The sequence below is a fragment of the Oculina patagonica genome, chromosome 9 (assembly GCF_052425735.1).
Source record: "Oculina patagonica isolate OP01 chromosome 9, crgOcupat, whole genome shotgun sequence".
Classification (NCBI taxonomy): domain Eukaryota; kingdom Metazoa; phylum Cnidaria; class Anthozoa; order Scleractinia; family Oculinidae; genus Oculina; species Oculina patagonica.
Window position 1 is genome coordinate 30,702,287 of NC_135766.1, and position 20,040 is coordinate 30,722,326.

At 37.2% G+C, this 20,040-nt stretch overlaps 2 protein-coding genes across 2 annotated transcripts in view; both read left to right on the plus strand.

Moving 5' to 3' along the window:
• Window positions 1-3,160, plus strand: part of LOC144664624 (uncharacterized) — a 44,153-nt gene extending 40,993 nt beyond the window's left edge. Inside the window, exon 24 of the mRNA XM_078525770.1 lies at window positions 1-3,160. This exon is cut by the window's left edge and continues 597 nt beyond it. The gene's annotated coding sequence lies outside the window, so the exon portion shown is untranslated.
• Window positions 3,161-8,402: 5,242 nt separating this feature from the next.
• LOC144664650 (uncharacterized) overlaps window positions 8,403-20,040 on the plus strand; it is a 28,767-nt gene continuing 17,129 nt past the window's right edge. The window contains exons 1-11 of the mRNA XM_078525820.1: window positions 8,403-8,482; window positions 8,693-8,743; window positions 10,194-10,237; window positions 11,429-11,606; window positions 12,419-12,611; window positions 13,308-13,519; window positions 14,482-14,589; window positions 15,526-15,694; window positions 16,360-16,544; window positions 18,358-18,486; window positions 19,211-19,370. Coding sequence (XP_078381946.1) covers window positions 8,444-8,482; window positions 8,693-8,743; window positions 10,194-10,237; window positions 11,429-11,606; window positions 12,419-12,611; window positions 13,308-13,519; window positions 14,482-14,589; window positions 15,526-15,694; window positions 16,360-16,544; window positions 18,358-18,486; window positions 19,211-19,370 — 1,468 coding nt within the window. The 5' untranslated portion in view covers window positions 8,403-8,443. The remainder of the gene's footprint in view (window positions 8,483-8,692; window positions 8,744-10,193; window positions 10,238-11,428; window positions 11,607-12,418; window positions 12,612-13,307; window positions 13,520-14,481; window positions 14,590-15,525; window positions 15,695-16,359; window positions 16,545-18,357; window positions 18,487-19,210; window positions 19,371-20,040) is intronic.

Sequence of the window (20,040 nt, forward strand, 5' to 3'; positions counted from 1 at the left end):
TCACCAGATCTTTTTCAAAAAACATGTATTGGACTGCCATCATGAAACGTTGAGCAGATTTTTTTTCGCACTGCGCTTACTTTTAAAGCTTTGTGTTTTTGCACAAAGGGTGGATGTTTTTTGTGCCAATGCTCTTGTTAAAGTTCTTATGTTTTAATTGTGAACCAGGCTATAATTAACAATTATTCACCAAAGTGGAGCTCGAGGCGAAAAGTGGTGGATATTTACCGAGCCGCATCGCCGCTCGGTAAATATCCACCACATTCACCGACACTGAGTTTAATAATTGTTTTAACATATACCACACGAGTTGAATAACTAACGGACCAAAACATTACTTTTGGTAACCACAGCGACAAGAGAAGCCATATTGTTTCTCTTCAGCTGCTCGGAGATGACCCACGTTAACCAATCAGAGCGCGCGAACCAACAGACAGACAGACGGACCGACAGACAGACGGACGGGCAGACAGATAGACAGACGGACGGACAGACAGACGGACCGACAGACAGACAGTCAAACGGACCGACAGACAGACACGGAGCGAAAAGACACATGCAAACTTCGCGACACTTATTTACCAATATATATTTAACAACAAAAATGTGTATTTTATAGAAACCGCTATAAGGTTACACATAAGGCTTGCGATCTTGAAAAGCAGTGATTAAATCTTCTTGCTCCGCTTATTTCTATTTTCCTGATATCGGTTACATAAAACAATACTGCAAGATCATTTGAAATTGAAAACCGCTATTTTAAACTACCTTGGTGGGAGGCTTGTTCGGGCCTAGTGGTTAGTGCTCTTGACGCCGCATCGAGCGGTCCGGATTCAAGTCCTCGCCAGGGTCATTGTGCTGTGTTCTTGGACAAGACACTTTACTATCGAAGTGTCTCTCCTCATGCTGGTGTATAAATGGGTACCGGCGAATTAAACGCTGGGTACGTAACGTTGCGATGAATTATCCGAAGGGGAGTGAGATACTTCTAGTCGTCGCCTCATGCTTATGAAACCGAAAATAAGCACCGGCTTGATGGAACACTAGTCTCGAATGCATACTTTATCTTACTACTAATTATTAGAACACACGCGTGCAGTCTCAATAAGCTTAATTTTGTCCGCACGGTAAAATAATTAAGATCTAATACGCTTTTCTAGCACAGCAAGATAATTTAGTTTGGTATTAACCAGGGTATGAAGGGGTATTTTAAATATAATATTATGATTGTCGGTAGTTTTTATTAAAATAATTGTAAGGGTCACTTGAAACGTTTTTCTAGCACGATTATCTTAATGTGTCACGAGAATGACTTCAAAATCGAGTGAAAATTAAAAATAACAATTTGAAAAACGAACTGGAGAAACGCCCAAGAGATATGAACAAACCAAGGCACGGCAAGGATGCGTATTAACAGCGATCAAACGCAAAACTTCAACTCCACTTCGAGTTTTCGTTGCCTCGTAGTTTGTAAGAGTTTGTGAGTAAGTGAAGATTGTGAAAATGTGCAAGAAATTTGAAGGATAGTTAAAAAAGGGCTTCGACAAACCAAATGATGAGCTGATAAATTACATCTGCTGCGTCAAAAAAGTTATCTTTTTAGTAACTATCTTATCTTCTGGCTTAAAAGGTGGACGATTCTGGAAATTTGAAGATGTTTACAAGAAGCGGTTTTGCGGGAAGTGCGTTTGACCTCTGCGAAGGATGCGTAAGCGTAACATAGCATGGAGAATGACGTGCTCGAAAAAATTACTATCTTTTTCAAAACAGGCTTTTCGTCTCGTGGCATAGCTCCTTTAACTTTCAAAATGAACGACAAAGACCATAAGAAACATAAGAAATATGGTTCGATTTTGTAAGATAATGCGGGAGACGCAGGAGTCCTAATGGTTAGCTTTTTGGACTCGGGGTCGAGCGCTCCAGGTTCAAAGTCTGACCGGGGTCATTGCGTTGTGCTTCTGACAAGATACTTTATTCGCACAGTGCTTCTCTTCATACACAAAGTATATAATGAGTACCGATAAATGTCATGAAAACCTGAAAAAAATGCCAGGATGGATTAGATTTCCATCCGATCCAGGGCCAGTAGAAATACTTCTAGTAGCTACAACTCTGGGCAAAACTAGTTGAGACAAACAAATATCATACATGTTTCGCGAATGTCGTGACTTACAAGCAGGTAAAAATATTTTATTCTCCTCTTCCCCTACTTAATGATGTCCAATAGGGTTTGCAATTCACCCCTTTTTGCCTTCATAATACGACAGCGGTGATGATATCGTAATGGGGATGTATATTTAAGAAACTTCGCTGTGGTACCTCAGAAGTTTTGTCTATAACTATAGCTAGTAGTATGCTACAGTAGCTAGTTATATGCACTAGTTAGCTTTAGTGAGTGTCAGTCAGGCTTTTAAAACGACTTAATCAATTAAGCATTTAACTTTGCAGAAAAGTAATCGAAGAAAAAGGCGTGTAATTAAACCCGAAATGAAACGAAACCATCGAAACGAAACGTATCCACAGGATTTCATCCCGACTTGCTTGCGGTTAGGTTTTACTCAGGTTTGCTTGCGGTTCGCTTTCACTACGGTTGAATTACGGTTGGCTTATTTGTTGGTTAGGTTTCTTCATTTTCGTTCATCGGTTGTTTTGGTTCGTTTCGTTCGGGTTTTTAGTGCATACCGAAGACTTGCTTGAATTGAATGGATGGATTTCAATTTGAAAAACTTTAAAACTTTAGGGACACATTTTTAAGCTTGGTCAGGATTCCTAAAGTTGAAAATAACTTTCTGTACATACTGGTTAGAATAGGCATCAAGTAAATAAGTGGAAGGAACAATTGCTATACAGCTAATTCGAGAAAGGTTGTCGGAAAAAGGCACAAAAGTGCACGCGACAAGACCGAAAGGTAGTGGGTCGCCATTTTGTTCAAAACGTGCAGTAGCACTCTACTTCTACCCATACTACCTTTCAGTCTTGTCGCGTGCACTTTTGTGCTTTTTTCCGACAACCTTTTTCGAATGAGATGTATACAACTTTAAGCAAATGCTATATGAATAAACAAGCGTTTATGTAAACACACTGCTTCGGGCACACTTTGGTACGGGTTTCACATGAAATATAACATGTATTTACATTTTTCAATAAAGCACTTACAAAACTACAACAGTTTTTCCTTCTGGGCCTTTTTTCATTTATGTTCGTAAATAAACCTTATAAGAGCTTTTAAGACGGAATCCACTAGGAAGTCGAGTAATATTTATTAAAGTTGGACAAAAATCAAGTACCAGAATAATTTAAATCATATTGCGTTATTTCCTACCCTTGATAAAAGGTAAAGATGTAAGTAATTATCCGTGATAACACCAACAACAATTTCTTATCAGGGTCTGAGAAAATGAATTTCAAAGTTCACAAGGTATAGGCAAAATCTCACGTGTAGCCATTTTGGAAATCGTCTTAAGCGATTCAGTGGAATTCAGCGGAACTTCGAAAATTGTTTTCGATGTTTGGTGTTGTTAGAAAAGATTTCTTTTGATAAGATATTTGAAGCAGTAACAAAAAAGTTTGCAATAAGGTGGAAATAATTCTGGTACCACAATTTCTTTTCAGAGTCTGAGAAAATGAATTTCAAAGTTCACAAGCTATGGGCAAAAGCTCACATATTTTAAGCGATTCATGGGAATTCAGTGGAACTTCGAAATTAGTTTTCGATGTTTGGTGTTGTTAGAAAAGATTTCTTTTGATAAGATATTTGAAGCAGTAACAAAAAAGTTTGCAATAAGGTGGAAATAATTCTGGTACAACAATTTCTTTTCAGAGTCTGAGAAAATGATATTCAAAGTTCACAAGCTATGGGCAAAAGCTCACATATTTTAAGCGATTCATGGGAATTCAGTGGAACTTCGAAATTAGTTTTCGATGTTTGGTGTTGTTAGAAAAGATTTCTTTTGATAAGATATTTGAAGCAGTAACAAAAAAGTTTGCAATAAGGTGGAAATAATTCTGGTACAACAATTTCTTTTCAGAGTCTGAGAAAATGATATTCAAAGTTCACAAGCTATGGGCAAAAGCTCACATATTTTAAGCGATTCATGGGAATTCAGTGGAACTTCGAAATTAGTTTTCGATGTTTGGTGTTGTTAGAAAAGATTTCTTTCGATAAGATATTTGAAGCAGTAACACAAAAGCTTGCAATCAGGTGTAAATAGTTTTGGTACATAATTTTGTCCAATAACTACTCGAAGTCCTGGCGGATTTCCTCTTAAACACCTTATCACTGCCTGTTGTTATCTTAACTGATCGATTTTACACTCTTTTTAAAAGCTTATTAAGAATTTTGATGGAATTTGAGTGATTTTTTTTGCCAGAGACTTTTAAAAATGGTATATAAACCCATTTAGCGAACTTTTCAGAAATAAACGAGCAAAATGCACTGGGCCGCGAACAAAATGCTGCTAGTGTACGCAGGATCTATGAAAGTCCTAATTAGCCAAAAATGAAAAACATTAAACGTGAAAGTGCAAGGCTGATCGAAATGCGTAGAAAATTGGCCAAGGCTAGCTGGCTAAGATGAAATTCAAGCGAAAATGTACAAAGTTTAAGCTTTAAAACATCTTTTATTACGGACGCCATCTTGCCGCTAATCACGTTGCCATGTGAAATTATAAATTAACGCTAAAATTTCGCGGCAAAATTAAGGAGTAATTTGTCACCTATGTTATTAATGTCTTTACATACCGCGACACATTTAATATGGGATTACTGCATGGTAGTTTTGTCGGTTTTGTATTTTTAGATAAGTGTTAGATTAGTCCCTTTCTGTTGTCGTAAACACTAATTTAGTTGGATCAATGCGTAATGCACATGCAGTGAAGTTTATATCAAAATTTAGATTTATTTTGTGTCAAAATTGTCTCTGCAGATTATTCGGTATTCAGCAGGACCTGAAACAATTACTTTTAACATTTTAACACCTAGAGAGAAAATACTGCTCTAAAGAAAACCGAACAAAAACAAGCAGCCCCTCTTGTTTAATCACTCTAATCGGACTGTTTACTTATGGTGCAAATTCCTTTAATCTAAATTTCTAAGAAATGTAACTATAAACATTAATTTTTCCCACTTTTATCTATATATTAGGGAGGGAGCATTTAATAGCGATATGTGCCTCTTTATTATGAATATTACTTGGTTTAGTTCCCAGTCTATGTTCGATAGCTTTCTTATACCTGTCGCAAGCAAGAGTCTAGCATAAAAATATTTAATATGAATTATAAACAAGGAGGTATTAAACTTACTTATAATTGAGAACTGAAAAATCTAATAACACCAGGTGTTATGAAGAAAGTGTTTTTGTTGAAGTCTTGAATAAAACTCATGGATTGAGAAGACTGAATGAAGCGTTTTTCGGTAAGTATGTATATTCTCTTTATTTTTCAGAATTTAGAGCTGTGAGTATTGCAATTATTCTCTTATTTAATCTGTGTGATCAATATTCGATAGTGTTTGTTCGCGCAGATAAAACAATCACTTTTAGAGTAATAAAGTGGCTTGCTCAAGGATGCATTACAAAAGGTTAGTAAAGCTAAAAAGAAAAGATTATTTGTGTAACGTAAAATTGTCTCTATCTGCATTAGAACGATGTTTTTAGTATTGTATTGAAATTACAATTTTATTTAGTTTTAATTATTGCTTCTGAAATTCGAGGGGATTTTGGCACCTTGTACAAGTCTTATTACACATTTTAGCCTTTGTCTGACGTTCCATATGAGACGACAAAAATTTTCTTGACATGCCTCGTCTATCGTGAAAAAAATTAAGTCAATTTTTGTTGTAGTGCGAAAAAAAATCAAAGCAATGCTAAAATTACCGGGCATTGTTGATACTGTTATTTATCACACAGCCCTGATATACACTATAAATAGATTTAACACACTTACTTTCCATTTCCTTGCTAGTGTTAATAACATGGAAAATGTGTTTTGCATGCTTAAGAGATTGAAGTGAAAAAGAATGCACTACTTGATTTTTCGACAACGTGAAAGTTTGGAAGCTTTTTAAAAGCTTTTTATAGTTCAGTGCACAATGCAATTTAATGGCAGTTATTTAAAAGTATTTTAAGACCTCAGTCTGTATTCTTTCCTAGCATGCTTTTTTAACTTTTTATCATCTGAAAAGGTGGTTTTTGTACTTGTATGAATAGTCTGAAGAAAGTGTTTTTCAATGTTTGTTTTCTAATCGAATCTACCTGTAACAGTACACATTAAATTTGATTAATTATGTAAATATTGTTATCCAGACTTGCAGAAGATTCTAAAGTAAAGCGATTAGAAAATTTTCCAATTGCTCACTGTTTATACTAATAATTTTGTACAAGAAAACAAAATTAACAATAAAACTGTTGGTTAGAGACGTTGCGAAATAACAAGATCTAGAAGTTTAGTTGAATTGAATAAAAACAAATTTGATAACACCATTGATACCACAGGCTTATCTCGGATAATCGGAAATTATGGTCCAAATACATTAGTTATAAACATGTATAATAAAAGCTTAAGACAACACTATGTAAAAATAAGAGAAAAACAGAATTGCTATCGCAAAACTAAAACATACTTGAGGAAACTTATCAACATATTTAACATTTAAAAGTAGGAATGAAATATACGGTGGATTCCAGCGTGGTGAACGAAAGAAAACTCTTTTCGCGCGCTTACACTCCACTGTTAAGAAATTACAGATTGGATGGCGTATTCAAACATGAACTTAGTTTACTCAGATGAAGGTGGACAGGGGCCACCGAAAATTTAGTGTTTTAAAAGTAAGATTGTATGAATCATTCTTATAAAAAAAACGCCACATCCATTGTCAGTTTAAGGATGTTTACAAGTTGAAATGTGAAATTATGTAATTACTTTATTTGATTACACAAATGTTTTGTAATTAGATGCATTAATTGTAGCTTTCAGTCACCTGCTTAAAATTTACTGGTAGAAATTTCAACTTTAACCACTGGTTTATCTTGAATAACTGGAATAAACTTGTTTGTCCAAAAATGTTACCATACCTTCAAACGCCAAAATTGTTCCGTTTTTTTGCTTAAAGGAACTCAGTCACGGACAACTCATTTTGAAAAAAACTGGTAAGCTTTTTCAAGTTTGTCAGTCGTAATCCGTCTTAATCTTCGTCAAACGAAACCATCCATGGTTATTTTCGGGTTTTGATTACTCCTTTGTTGTTTTCCTACATTACACAACTATTATTTTGAGGTTTCCTTCAATTTGGAAGTAATCAGAAAAATCACTTAAAATATCGTGACAATGTTGACCATGTCCCTTTAATTATGAGCTTTCTTTGTTCATCTTTCATACATAAAAAATTGTGGAATTTGAGTAACTTATGGTTCAGATATAAAGTGCGGGAGATTTTACTTGAAGTAAAGCCAGGCGAGCTTGGAAGATTATTTATGAAGAGCCGATAGAGGGAAACTGTCCAATCCTCGTCAACTTTGAGCAGAGAGTAAAATGATACATTTCAAATAAACCGTGTTGGGAAATACAAATTTCCCAAAACTGTCTCAGTTACACCAGTTTCCGTGGGAACACTTCATCTATTTTTACTCCCAATTATTTACGCAATTACACTTATCTTTTCGCTGGAGTCAGTAAACGAAAAACGCCGACATGGTTTTCTTTTTACCTAGCGCCTTTGATAGCGACTTTTTTGGACAGTATCAGGCGTTTCCTTACAGAAGCTGTGGCAAATTAACAGAAGAATTAAATTAGAGAATTACTGGTTTGTCTTATAGCCAAACTTTAATTCGATATCTGATTTAAGGTAATCCAAACGCGCTTTATCTGTTAGAATGGAAAAATCACTGAAGGCTTTCGGTTTGTATGCGAAGCTTTTACTCCTCAGTGAAAATGAAAAGCTAGAAAACAAATGTAAGACTAACACAAGGAGAAAAGTTAAATATCGGCCTGAAATAGGTAACAGCGTATACAACGAGGTAAAGCAATTTATAAATCATATTTTACATTGTGTTTAAACTAAAATTTTCAACGCGTAATTATAACGAGTGTTCATTTAACGCATGTAGATTATTGCAGTTATGAGTCAATTTAAGCAGTTGGGAAAAGAAAGTCTGTAAGCCTAATTTTAGGCTTGTATGGGTCTCATACCCATGAACTCTGGAATACCGGTGCAATGCTCTACCAACTGTGCTATCAAGTCAACAGAGAGCTGGTCACCCGTAGAAGAAGAACATATAAAAGTGATTAATGTGTGAAATTTTATGTATTTGAACTGCCAGCCGGTGTGAGATTTTACACACAAGAGATCATCGCAGTTATGTACGCAACTTAAGCAGTTGTGAAATCAGAGTTTCTTTATTTATTAAATTGTCCTTTTTTTCAGGTTTTGCACCGACAGAATAGCGACCATGCCGAACCGCTTCATAGCACTCCTGTCATTTATTTCGGTGGGTATTATTGCAAATGAAAGACAATGTGATCTCACAGTTTCCCCTCCTTCCCAACATTGACAAGCAAAAATACAACAACAGCAAGATCGTCGTCAGCAACAACGACAACACAAACAAACATCACACCAACTGAAAAATTGTTTTTTTACTCGTAACTTTCCCAGAATTTCTGTAAATATTCTCCCTGAATAAATTTATATTTTTCAGATTTTTCTTTTTTACCACATGCCATTAATCAAGTCAACTGGAGTGTTAAAGGTAAGAAGTATTTTGGAGTATGTGCATAGTTTTTTTTTTGTATTTTAATTATTTTTTATTAGTTTCCAAAAAAATACATACAATGTTTAAGTTACAACACTATTACAAACACTACAAAAAATATAATAAAATAAAATACAATATTGTAATTACCACACTATAAACTACTTTTAATTACTAAATTATAACAGACACTACAAATACTACAAAATTAATCGGAGTTGACACAGAGTCCTCAGTTCATTTATCAGTTTTAAATGTTATTCTACAATGCTATTATTAATTTAATTTGCGGCTAACGGTGCAGGATTGCATACTAATTTATTTTTATATTTGCTCCATTTCTTTTTGTGAGCTGACAACTTATTGTTTGATTTTGATATCATTGCCTCTGTTTGGTAAATCAATGTAATCTTTGAGTTTAATACTCTTAGTATGTGCATAGTAAAGATAGCCAAAGAATAACCCCTCGGCCTTTCGGTATTCAAAGGGCAAAATTCCCGGGGGGGGGGGGGGACTCCCATATGAGAGTGACGGGGATGCTCGTCGTCTCGCTTAGGGGTATAAATTTCGGACTTTGGGTCTCGCTTAGGGTGTTCTGGGGAAAATGCACGAAAATGACAATATTTTAAGCCGTCAGGGTCTCGTTTAGGGTTGCACACGAAGAAATATACAAATATAAGTTCTTTTTCTCAGAATTTTGGTATCGTTTAGGGGTCTAAAATAGCTTGAGCCACGCCCAGATTGGTCTCTTTTAGGGGTTCTTTTCAAAATTTCCGACGAGCATCCCCGTCCCTTTAATATGGGAGTCCCCCCCCGGGGCAAAATTTTAGCATTTTGGTAACATGATGTAGAAGCTTGACTGTGTCTAATCTGCTTAAGGCTATTGAAGTTTAAGGACTTCTGACAAAACATTGCAATGCAACCTTTATCTGGAGCCTTTGATGACGTAAATTAGAAGTATTATATATGCGCAACTTCTTGTGTTCCATATTCTTTGGGAACGTTGCAATAACATAATGATAGGAGCGATCGCCTCCCACCTATGTGGTCCAGGCTCTGGTTTTATATTTGCGTTTAGGTTTCTGTTGGTTCTCCTCCTTGGTTTTCCTCCTTCCACAGAAACAAGCATTTCTAAATTCTAATTGGATCGGGAGTGCTAGGTCCACGGATTTTCGGTCGTGAGGCTGTTATGTGTTACACAATTTATTCATCGTATTTCCTAAAACTTGCCGCCATATTGATAACATTTTGAAACAACCTGAAAAAGACCAGTAAAACTGGTAGAAACGTCGATTATAAAATATTTAACCTCGAAATAACCCTGGAAACAGTTCAAAATTTTAACTTTTGCAATTTATTCAATTTTATTTATTCATTCATTCGTTTGTTTGCTTGTTTGTATGTTTGTTTGTTTATACATTGAAAGCTGGATTTTATATTTTCTTAGGCAGAAGTAAAGAAAAATTTTGAAGTTGGCCCTTTCTTTTCTGGGTAAGTAGCTACAAAATTGATGAATGATATACCCCTGAGAGGGGTGTTACGTTTAGTGCAGGGACTATACGGAAAGGATCCACTCCAGAAGGATACCTTTTTCAAGCTGAAGATATGAAGAAGGGAAAAGATTTTTCGATTTGAAGTATATCGTAGGGTGGGGAAACTGTTAAGAATGTCACGAAAAATCAAGCAGACTGCGTCCATGGTCAAAATTTTGTTTTCACTCATATTTTTCCATATATAGGTATTATCAAGTAACTAAACGTGGTGTAGTTTGTTTTTAAAAGACCGCTTCAATTTGGAATAATCGAAATTAACAATTTTCGTTGTCGGCGACTTCAAAACAACGAAATCGGATGTTCACAAAACTTCGCTCGCATGACAAAGACGTCAAGGTTGGGGAAAATCGTTTTCCATGGACTAATTTATAAGGACGTTTACTTCTAGTTTGGGGGAGAATTTTCATCTTGGCAATAATCTAATAGGTATACAATAAAATTTTAGAATTGCTTTTTTTCCAACTGACAAAAATTTATATCTTACCTGTTAGCCACGATTAAAATTCAAGCATGTGCATATTACATTCAATCCTTTGTTTTCGATTAAATCGTTACATCCTGTGCCCTTGAAAATTAAAATTCAAGCTAAACTTTAAACCAAGCCGGCACTGTTGAAGATGAGAAAAAAATGCACGTTTTGTCGATTGGGTGTTGTGTGACAGCACAAAGCTCTGTGCACCGGAATGGAAAGCAACCACACAGAAAGAGAATCTTGGCCGAGGATGTAGTATGGAGCAGGAATGGGCAGGGCAGTAGGTAAACAACGACCAAATCGACGGACACATTCAGACGACTTGTACGTTCATAATCGTGTTCGTCCCGTTCTCGCACTAAAACGACTGTCTGTCTTTAGTGTGAAAACTGACAGACATTGTATTTGCTTACCATGCTTCACTATTATATAGTTGCAATTGATTTCAGTTACTTTCGCTCTCTCAACTATTCCATTAATGAATGGTAAACACTCAAAAGGACAAAATATTAACAAAATAGAAATTAATGAAAGATAACAGATGGCAATTACAATACAGCAACGAATCTTCCGTGGATTAATTTCCCAGTATTTTTTACTTCTTTTTAACTTTTTTTTTTGTATATCGTCCGTTAACTATTTCTTGTTACTTACTAGCCTTGAAGTCTGGATTGGAATGCGGTTTTTAATCAAGCACCATGTTAATCATACTGTTGCTGGACTGAAAGTTCAGTGGCTTGGACCACCTTTCCTGGAATTCATTAATCTCAAAGAATTTACAGGCAGCAAATACGCAGGCGTCGCTGAAACATTTCTGAACGAGCAAATGCTGCAGGTAAAACAAATTTTATACCCCCAACTGAAACGCAGTTTTCTATTGGACGACATTGTATCGCCTAAAGAGAGGACGACAAGACTCTTTTACAACCTAGGGAATAGCAGCTTGAACATAATAGACTTTCAAGTGATTACCACCTGCGTCCACAGGTGGCCCGAGCATAATATTTGCATACTAAAGGATCTTTTATAATATAAAGGTCTGACTAAACTAGGAAACATTGTTGCAGAAACATTGTTACGGACGCAAATGTTTCCCAGTAAAGCTGCCCGACCGGAAACAAAAAAAATGTTTCTGCTTCACGTCAACAACAACATTTTTGCTTCCCGAACACAAATTTTGCTTCCGAAACATATGTTGCCCAGTTTAGCCACCATGGAAGTAATGTTGATTAATTTTTGAGCATGCGTAGCGATTTGTTTCCGGAACATTGTTCCCTAGTTTAGCCACCCGGGCAGCAAAACATCTTCCTTGCTTTCCGCTAATTTAGCCACCTAGGAAACATGACAAGAAACAATGTTTCCGCAAAAATATATCCAAGTTTAGCAAGGCTCAAATTGTTTGTGTGGATTTTAAACTGGGAACTTAGCTTTCGAGATTTGAAAGGGAAAATTATCATACCGAGAGTTCCGAGACAAAAACACTCTATCGTCTTTATTGTTCACCTCTAAATTTCCTTTCACGTCCCTATTCAAGAAAGAGCTTCTTGAATAATTTTACCCTTTTGGAAGCCGAATTTAGTCTAAAGGAATTTTGTTATAGTTCAGATTTATCGAGATTTACAATAATAATGTGGTTTTATATTCCAGTTTGACAGTTTCAACAACTCTAAAGTCGTTGCATTGAAAGTCAGAATACTCATCGACCCCAATAACAAAATACGGCAAGGAGAAACACACAACGTTACCACGTGGTTCCGTACAAGATACACGTTGCTAGGCAACCAGCCTGCTGAAGAGGAGGAACAATGGTTTCCCTATTATCTTATTATCTACACTCCTGGTAAGAGTAATAAGATGCTGAAGGCGTTGTAAAAGTTGGTGCTGTTTTGTTAATAAATGTTGTAAAGCAACCACGAAATAGTCATAGTAATAGCGGAGCTTCCAGCGGCCCGAAGGGCCGCAGAGCAGAGCCCATACCCATTTATTTGGTTGTGTAAAATTTTTTATTTTAATTTGTTTGGTGAAAAGTTTTGTAGAAAGTTAACAGACCCATGCTTTTGGTTTTTCATGGTCATCATGGCTAGCGGCATGGCTCGCGGGCGCGTGCGACGAAGTTGTCCCAACATAGCGGCCATACTCCAGAAATCGGTTTAAGGTTATGGTTAACGCCAGCTTACATCTTTGATATTGGACATCCATGTCAATTGACAGCTGTCAAAACAAGGTATTCGCCGACCAATACATCGCAGGCTCACATATAGAACTCATCGAGGTCGAATGTTTTTTAAGTTTACTGCTGACCAAATAATGGTTTACACTGGATGGCGGGCTCAAGTGCTAAATTGGGAGCTCCTCTTTTAGGCTTGGCTAAATCTATTTATAGAACCTAGATAGCGCGCAGAAACTGTATTCAGCCACCTTAAGTTGTTGCTAGCTCGACAACTAACACAAATGGTTCGAATTAGGTGTAAATAAATACAGTAACATTTAGAAATGTTTACTTATTTACGTAACAAAAATTACAACTATCTTTCAGCCTGTGAGTCGTTTGAATCGTTACAGACCGTGTTAAAGGAAGGCCACATTTTAGCTTCTACGATTGCCAAACCCTCGGAGCAGGCGAGTGGACGCTCGCCTTTTTATGCGACGCTGTCACTGGCAAGCTTCTGGCTAGGGAGTAACAATGAAGTAAGAAGTAGAAATACATTCATTTCATTGGAATTCGTCAAAAAAGTACAGTTTGAAATGGTGAGTTGTATTACCATTAGTATATATTATCTTTATGATTCTGAAGTTTCGAAAAAAGATTAGAATTATAATTTCTTGATAGTTGATTTGAGCTCATAATGAGAATATGCCTGTCTAGTCAAATGAGTTTTTTAAAAACAAAAGAAAACAGCGAAAATAAAAGAGAATTAACAGGACGAAAGGATAGGTAGTAGTATAACATTTAGGAAAACAACAAAATAATATATTGTCTCGTGGTATTTAAGGTCGGGACACACTATGCGACAAGTTGCAGCGACAGGTCGCTGCGACAAGTCGCTCCGTGTGTACTGCTTACAAACAAGTCGCTGCGACAACGTGTTTGTTTGGTGCACAAACAACGAATTTGGAAGAGTGGGAATGGAACTAGTTTCCCATATTCAATAATATGGCGAAAATACATGACGCACTTTCGTTGGTCAATTCATATTTTGTCGAAGCGATTTGTCGCAGACGTGTACACACGCTGCGACAACGCTGCTATCGCTCATTTTGTCACTGCGATGTGTGGCACAAATTCAAACTAGCTTGAATTCGTGCGACACGTCGCGGCGACCGCGGCGACAACAATCTGTCGCAGCGACATAGTTTGTCACATGTCACACGAGGCGACACGTCGCTGCAACACATCGCCGAGTGCGTCTTGATCCCCACCTTTACATTGACTTTTCTACGTGGCAGAAACTTGAACGCTGTGCTTATCATTTTGATTTCTTCGTAAACTTTTTTTGCGTTAACTGATAAAGAGAGTGTAATTTTTTGGAGTATTCCATTTCAAATTGAAATTCTCAGTCCCAAAAATTAAAATTTCTAAATTAAAGTTTCTTAATAACAAATTTAAATTGTTTCGCTAGTTGCTCGTTGTAATACAGTAACAATGTTTTGGTTTATTTATTCAAAACCATTTTTTTTTTTTCATTTTCATTGAACCTGAATTCGAGAAGCTAGCAGTAAAGTCGTTTGAGAACGAAAAAGTCCTTTCGTTTCGCCTTTATACCAGCGATGATGAAATTCACTGGACAACGCATCATGGGCGGACATTTAACGCGTTGGTAAGTTGATTTTTTACCACTATAATTGTTAAGTGTGCAACTCTTGCTACCCGTCTAAACACAGCCTTGCCATAACAGCCAAATTTGCACCGCGAAAGGAATTAACATATATACGTATAAAAATTCGAGCCTAGTGGCCCATCAGGCCGGAGCTTATTGTGGTTTCCGTGGCGTGAAGGGACTAGGAGTATTTCTCCTCCCCTGGTTGGGATGCTAGTCCACCAATGCATAATTTCGACAATTTCCTTAACAGTTAAATTTTGCCGGTACTTATTTATACACCTGGGTGGAGAGAGGCACTGTGAGAGTAAAGTGTCTTGCCCAAGAGCACAAAGAAGTGACCCGGCCAGTGCTCGAAGCCGGGCCGGTAGGATCAGGAGTACAGTGCGCTAACCATTATATACGAAACATTTTGATAATCACAAGCTTCCCACAAAAATATTCCAAGCTGGCTGTAACCGAGTAACTTCCGAAAATCAATTCATTTTCTAGTTATTTAACTGACCAATAAAGTCATAGATTCTTAATAGTTAAGCTCAAAGGCGCCTTATAAAAAGGACTTGCCTTATCTTCGACACCGTCAAATTTTTATTTCAATTTTTCACGTGAAGTCAAAGCTAAAGCTTTTCAAAATAATTCCGTGTCTATTTTCTAGTCTTATCTCAGTAAGATGTGTAATATATTTATGGTAAAGTAATGTGATTCATTTGTTTACTTTGAGTGAGTTTGAATTTTGCGGGCTTGCGTCAGCGTAAACACGCACGCTGATTTGATAAAACTGCGAAAAAAATAAATCGTTAAGCAAAATAGTTCAGGAAACTGTATTGAAATAAGTTTCGTTGTTCGTTGTTGGGTTTAGAATATTTAGTAATAAAATCTGGCTAATAATATTTTTCACCTATAATGTTTCCTTATCCTTTGTGTTATTTATTTTAGGAGTTCCCGGTAAATTACGACCATGACTTGATTTCCGTCGTTGCTATCAACCCTCCTATCAGGGCGCGTTTTGTCCGAATAAATCCAAATTCTTGGTTGGGCAAAGTAAAACTCAAGTTTGAGGTCTATGGCTGTGTACTGGAAAACATCGCAACAAAAGGTCCTCTTGGTATGTTACTTTTATTGCTCTTGTGAAACAAAAAGCAGCAGCTAGCCAATCACATTGCGCCCGGGTATCTATATGAACCAACCAACCAAGTAAATTCTTGCAAAATGCGGCAAGCAGGGAAAAGCCGCGAACCCAATTTCTGATTGCTTTTGGTTTTGTTCTGCTGATTTAGAGCGGTTTTCGCTTGAGTGTCGAAAGTAATTCGCATTACACTTTTTTGCATTTCTACGCTTACTGATTGTTTTAAAACTCTCGCGCCAATTTCTCAGCCAATCAGAGGTAAATCAGAACTTATCGTGACTCGCTTGCGCATGTTTTCCCGCGCAGCGTGTCGGTTACATGAATTTACTTCGAGTTTTGATTGGTTCATTGAATTGTCTGCGTTCGTTGTGATTGGCTAGAGTGATAACTTTGTTTTTCGTTTTACGACACAATTAAAAACTGCTCTAACAGCACATCTGGTTTTTTGGTCAGACAAGGTTGTACGATCATTTTCTACTAATCGCGCGCAGGGCTCGGCAAACGCAAGCCAAATCAAACACATAGTTATTTTGGAAGACTCCGAATCACCTTAAAACGACAAATAATCAAGAACTGCTATGGACGAATAAACAGTACGTTAAATTTGTGAATGGGGGTATAAATTTTTACTTTTTTTATTTCAGACTATGGAAACCCCTTGGGGGTGGAGTCAGGCGACATTTTAGATCACCAGTTCTCGTCTTCGTCAAATTCACTGACTGAACCCTTTAGAGCAAGACTGAATTCCAACTCGGCATGGTGCATGGCAGAAAACAGCGTGTCGGAATACCTACAGATTGATCTGCTTACGTCACACTTAATTCAACAGGTTTGTCCAGATTTACAGGTAAAATGACTGCCTAGTAAGGTATGTTATGTAACATAACCCTCGAAAAAGGAACGTATAATGACGATCAAAATAAAAAATAATGATAATGTACCAAATATTACAATTCAACCTTAACAACCAAGAATTAAACTTTTCCGGAAGTGCAATGCGTCAGTCAAACAAGCTTTGCGATTTTAGAAACGCTAAATATGAATTTTTCGTATAGTGGTACATAAATTATGCATCATTCATCAAGACATCATACAGCATACATTTTGTATCCTGCATCGTGACACTGCTAAAATTGCAGCTTGCAAATTGAACTGAACAAATTGCAAGGAAATATTTCTTCTATTACTAGATGTGTTTTTTGAAAAGAAACGTTTTGGAGTTTACGAAAGGATTTATGCATAAATGTTAACGACTGCAGGCTACGACTTGAACAAAAGGCCCCTCTAGTGCGCCCATTCGTAGGCGATCACAGTGGCTTGACATTCTGAGTGGTCGCTTAAGCCTGGTTTTCACTTGCGACGCAAGACCAAGCGCAAACACAAGCGCAAGCATACGAAGTTTGTGTCAGGTGAAATAAGAATACGAATAAGAATATGTTTACAAGTTAGAAGGCTCTGTTCTCGGCTACGTTCTCAAGGCAAATTGCGGCAAAAACTCGCTGGCGTCGAGTGTTGTTGTCTCTTCTGCTCTTGTGACGAAGACAGCGACAGCGACTACAAAAAAGGAGGGTTATAGATATTTTAAATTAAAGAATTCATCTCTTTTTCTTCGATACTCGAGCCCACGCGTGTTCCTTTTTTTTGTCTACACTCCTCCGAACAACCGGAGAAAACGTTTATCAAAATCAACCGCGGCCTGCAACTTTGTTCAAATACTGGAACGAGCGCTTTAATTGCCAAAACACGGCTAGACGTAATCAATTTTCTTGTGCGTATGCGGTATTTCGTTTTCACATGAACGCAAGCACAAGAAAAGGAAAAATTTTGATCCTTGTTCTTGTGCTTGCGCTTGTGCTTATGCTTTCGTTGAAGCCGTTTTCTCTATGATATAAGAACTGTTATGCTTGCGCTTGTGCTTGCTTCGCTAGTGAAAACCAGGCTTTATGCTAATGAGAGTTTGGACGTACGGATGGATATATGGATGGATTTAAGGACGGACGGACGGACGTACGGACGGACGTACGGAGGGACGTACGGACGGACGTACGGAGGGACGTACGGACGGACGGAAGGACGGACGGACGAACGGATGAACGAACGAACAGACATACAGACAGACAGACAGACAGACAGACAGACAGACAGACAGACATCATCATCATCACTTTGTTTACCCTGGGATTTGAAGAGTAGCTTATACAGCTAATATCTCCGAGCATTTGACAGTAAGCAGAATGCAACGGGCAAAGAGCAGACCACAACACCGGGAACTCCATGCCCTACTCTTTACGATAAGCGTGTGGGTTCTTTTACGTCCCCTGCTGACCATAACACTAAAGATGCAGGAGACAGGGCCTACGGTTTATCGTCCTTATCCGAGAAGACTAGAATATCTAACCATTTGCAGATGTTATTGCAAAGGCTGCATATTCTCCTCAGTTATTTTAAGACCCTGAGTGTTGGTCCGGTCTGGGACTCGAACCCGAGACCTCCCGCACTGTAGTCCGTCGCTCTACCAACTGAGCTAACCGGTCGGCAATGACAGATAGTCGAACAGACAGAGTCGGACAGATAGTCGGACGGACAGACGGACGGATGGGGTAAACAATTTTAAATTGTAATGTTATTTTGTTCTTGTTTAGGTGGCAACTCAGAACAAACATGTAGACTCCTATGGTCAAAAGTTAGAAGGCATTACGTCATATTATTTACAGTACAGCTTGACTGAAGGTGGTCAGTTCGAGTTTTACAAGCAGAATGGAGAGAGAAAGGTAACTTCTAACGGCCGGGATTTAGTTTCCAATATATACAATCTCTTTCTTTCATTTTGATTAATGCACGGGACACGTCGTAAAATTTCTATATTTTCATGAATCTGGATTTTAATACATTCAATACATTTAAAAATGAAACCAAGGTTACTTTTTCTTTAATGAAATTTATAAAACAATAATTTTTCACATCTATGTTGATGGTAACAATCTTGCAGCAATTTTTTTCTCTTAATTTACGCAAATTACCGTAAGCGAAACACGAGAGGGGTTATATACGTAAAAAGTTTAATAAATTTCAAACGTGTCCTTTTGTTTTCCATTTTTATGGTTAGTTTATTTTACATCCGTTACCTTAGTACATAACTACAGTTGTAAACGTTTGTAACCTTGTCAAGCTATATAAATGAAAGTTATAATGAGTTTGATACTACTTGATAGGCGAGAAAAGCCACTAAAAAAATTTACGCCTAACAACAGGAGTCCCTGACTCTTCGCGCTCTCGTCGGGTGCTCCATGAGTTACAGCTAACTGCTGGGAGCTTGGCCATTTAACTTTTTACGTCAAACGTCACGCATGCTTCAAGACTAGTTTAGCGCTATAAAAATTAGATTATTTTTAAATTATTATTATTATGATGTGCTCGCCGCGGATGTTTTAAGAAAGGAAATGAAGTTAAATGTTAAGTTTATGCTGCATTTTATGTTATTAAATATTTTCTTAGCTTTTTCTTGGTAATATGGTGGAAAACCTGGTAGTAAAACACAAGTTGCTTCGACCAATCACAGCGCAATACGTGCGCTTCCTTGCCAAAACGTACGTTAATCGCATCTGTTTGAGAGTGGAGCTGTATGGTCGACAAGTAAATGAGAAGATAAAACCTGGTAAGATATCTGGACTCAAAATACCATAAATAGCGGTAACTAGACAATATAGGTGGTTGTACATACTATACAATAAATTACATGTCTTTTATCTGTCTATATGATCTTTTGAATTAATTAAACAAAGCATAAACTTTATATCAATAACGTTTTCATAGAAAAATGAAAATGACAAATCATACGAGCTTGCTTACTCACTCATCCGCATCGCCTCTCGGAAGGGGGGCAATTTCCGAAAGTGTAAAGGTCGGAGTGTAATCGTGCGTTCAAAGAATAACAAAGGCAGAGAATGTCAATACATTACCGAAGTTTATCTAATTCTTTTATCGCTTCGACGAAAGAACTTTCTGAAGCAGTTGTAAGCAGTGTTATAGATATTAATTACCTCCAATAATTATACCTTATTGTCGACCATGCGCAAGACATACCTTATTACAACCCAAAATGGCGTGAGGACCATTCTCTTAATTTTTGCGCGGCACAAACCTGAATAACGAATGTAAGGAATCTAACCATCCACCACCCCCCCCCCCCCTCCCCCGGATGAGACATATGGCTTTGGACAGAGCCTTCTCGTAATTAACTCCGGCAAATGTGGCAGTTATAGCAAAAAAAGAGTCAAATAGGCCAGCAACATTAGTTATCGTTTCAGAATCTGATTCACTTTATA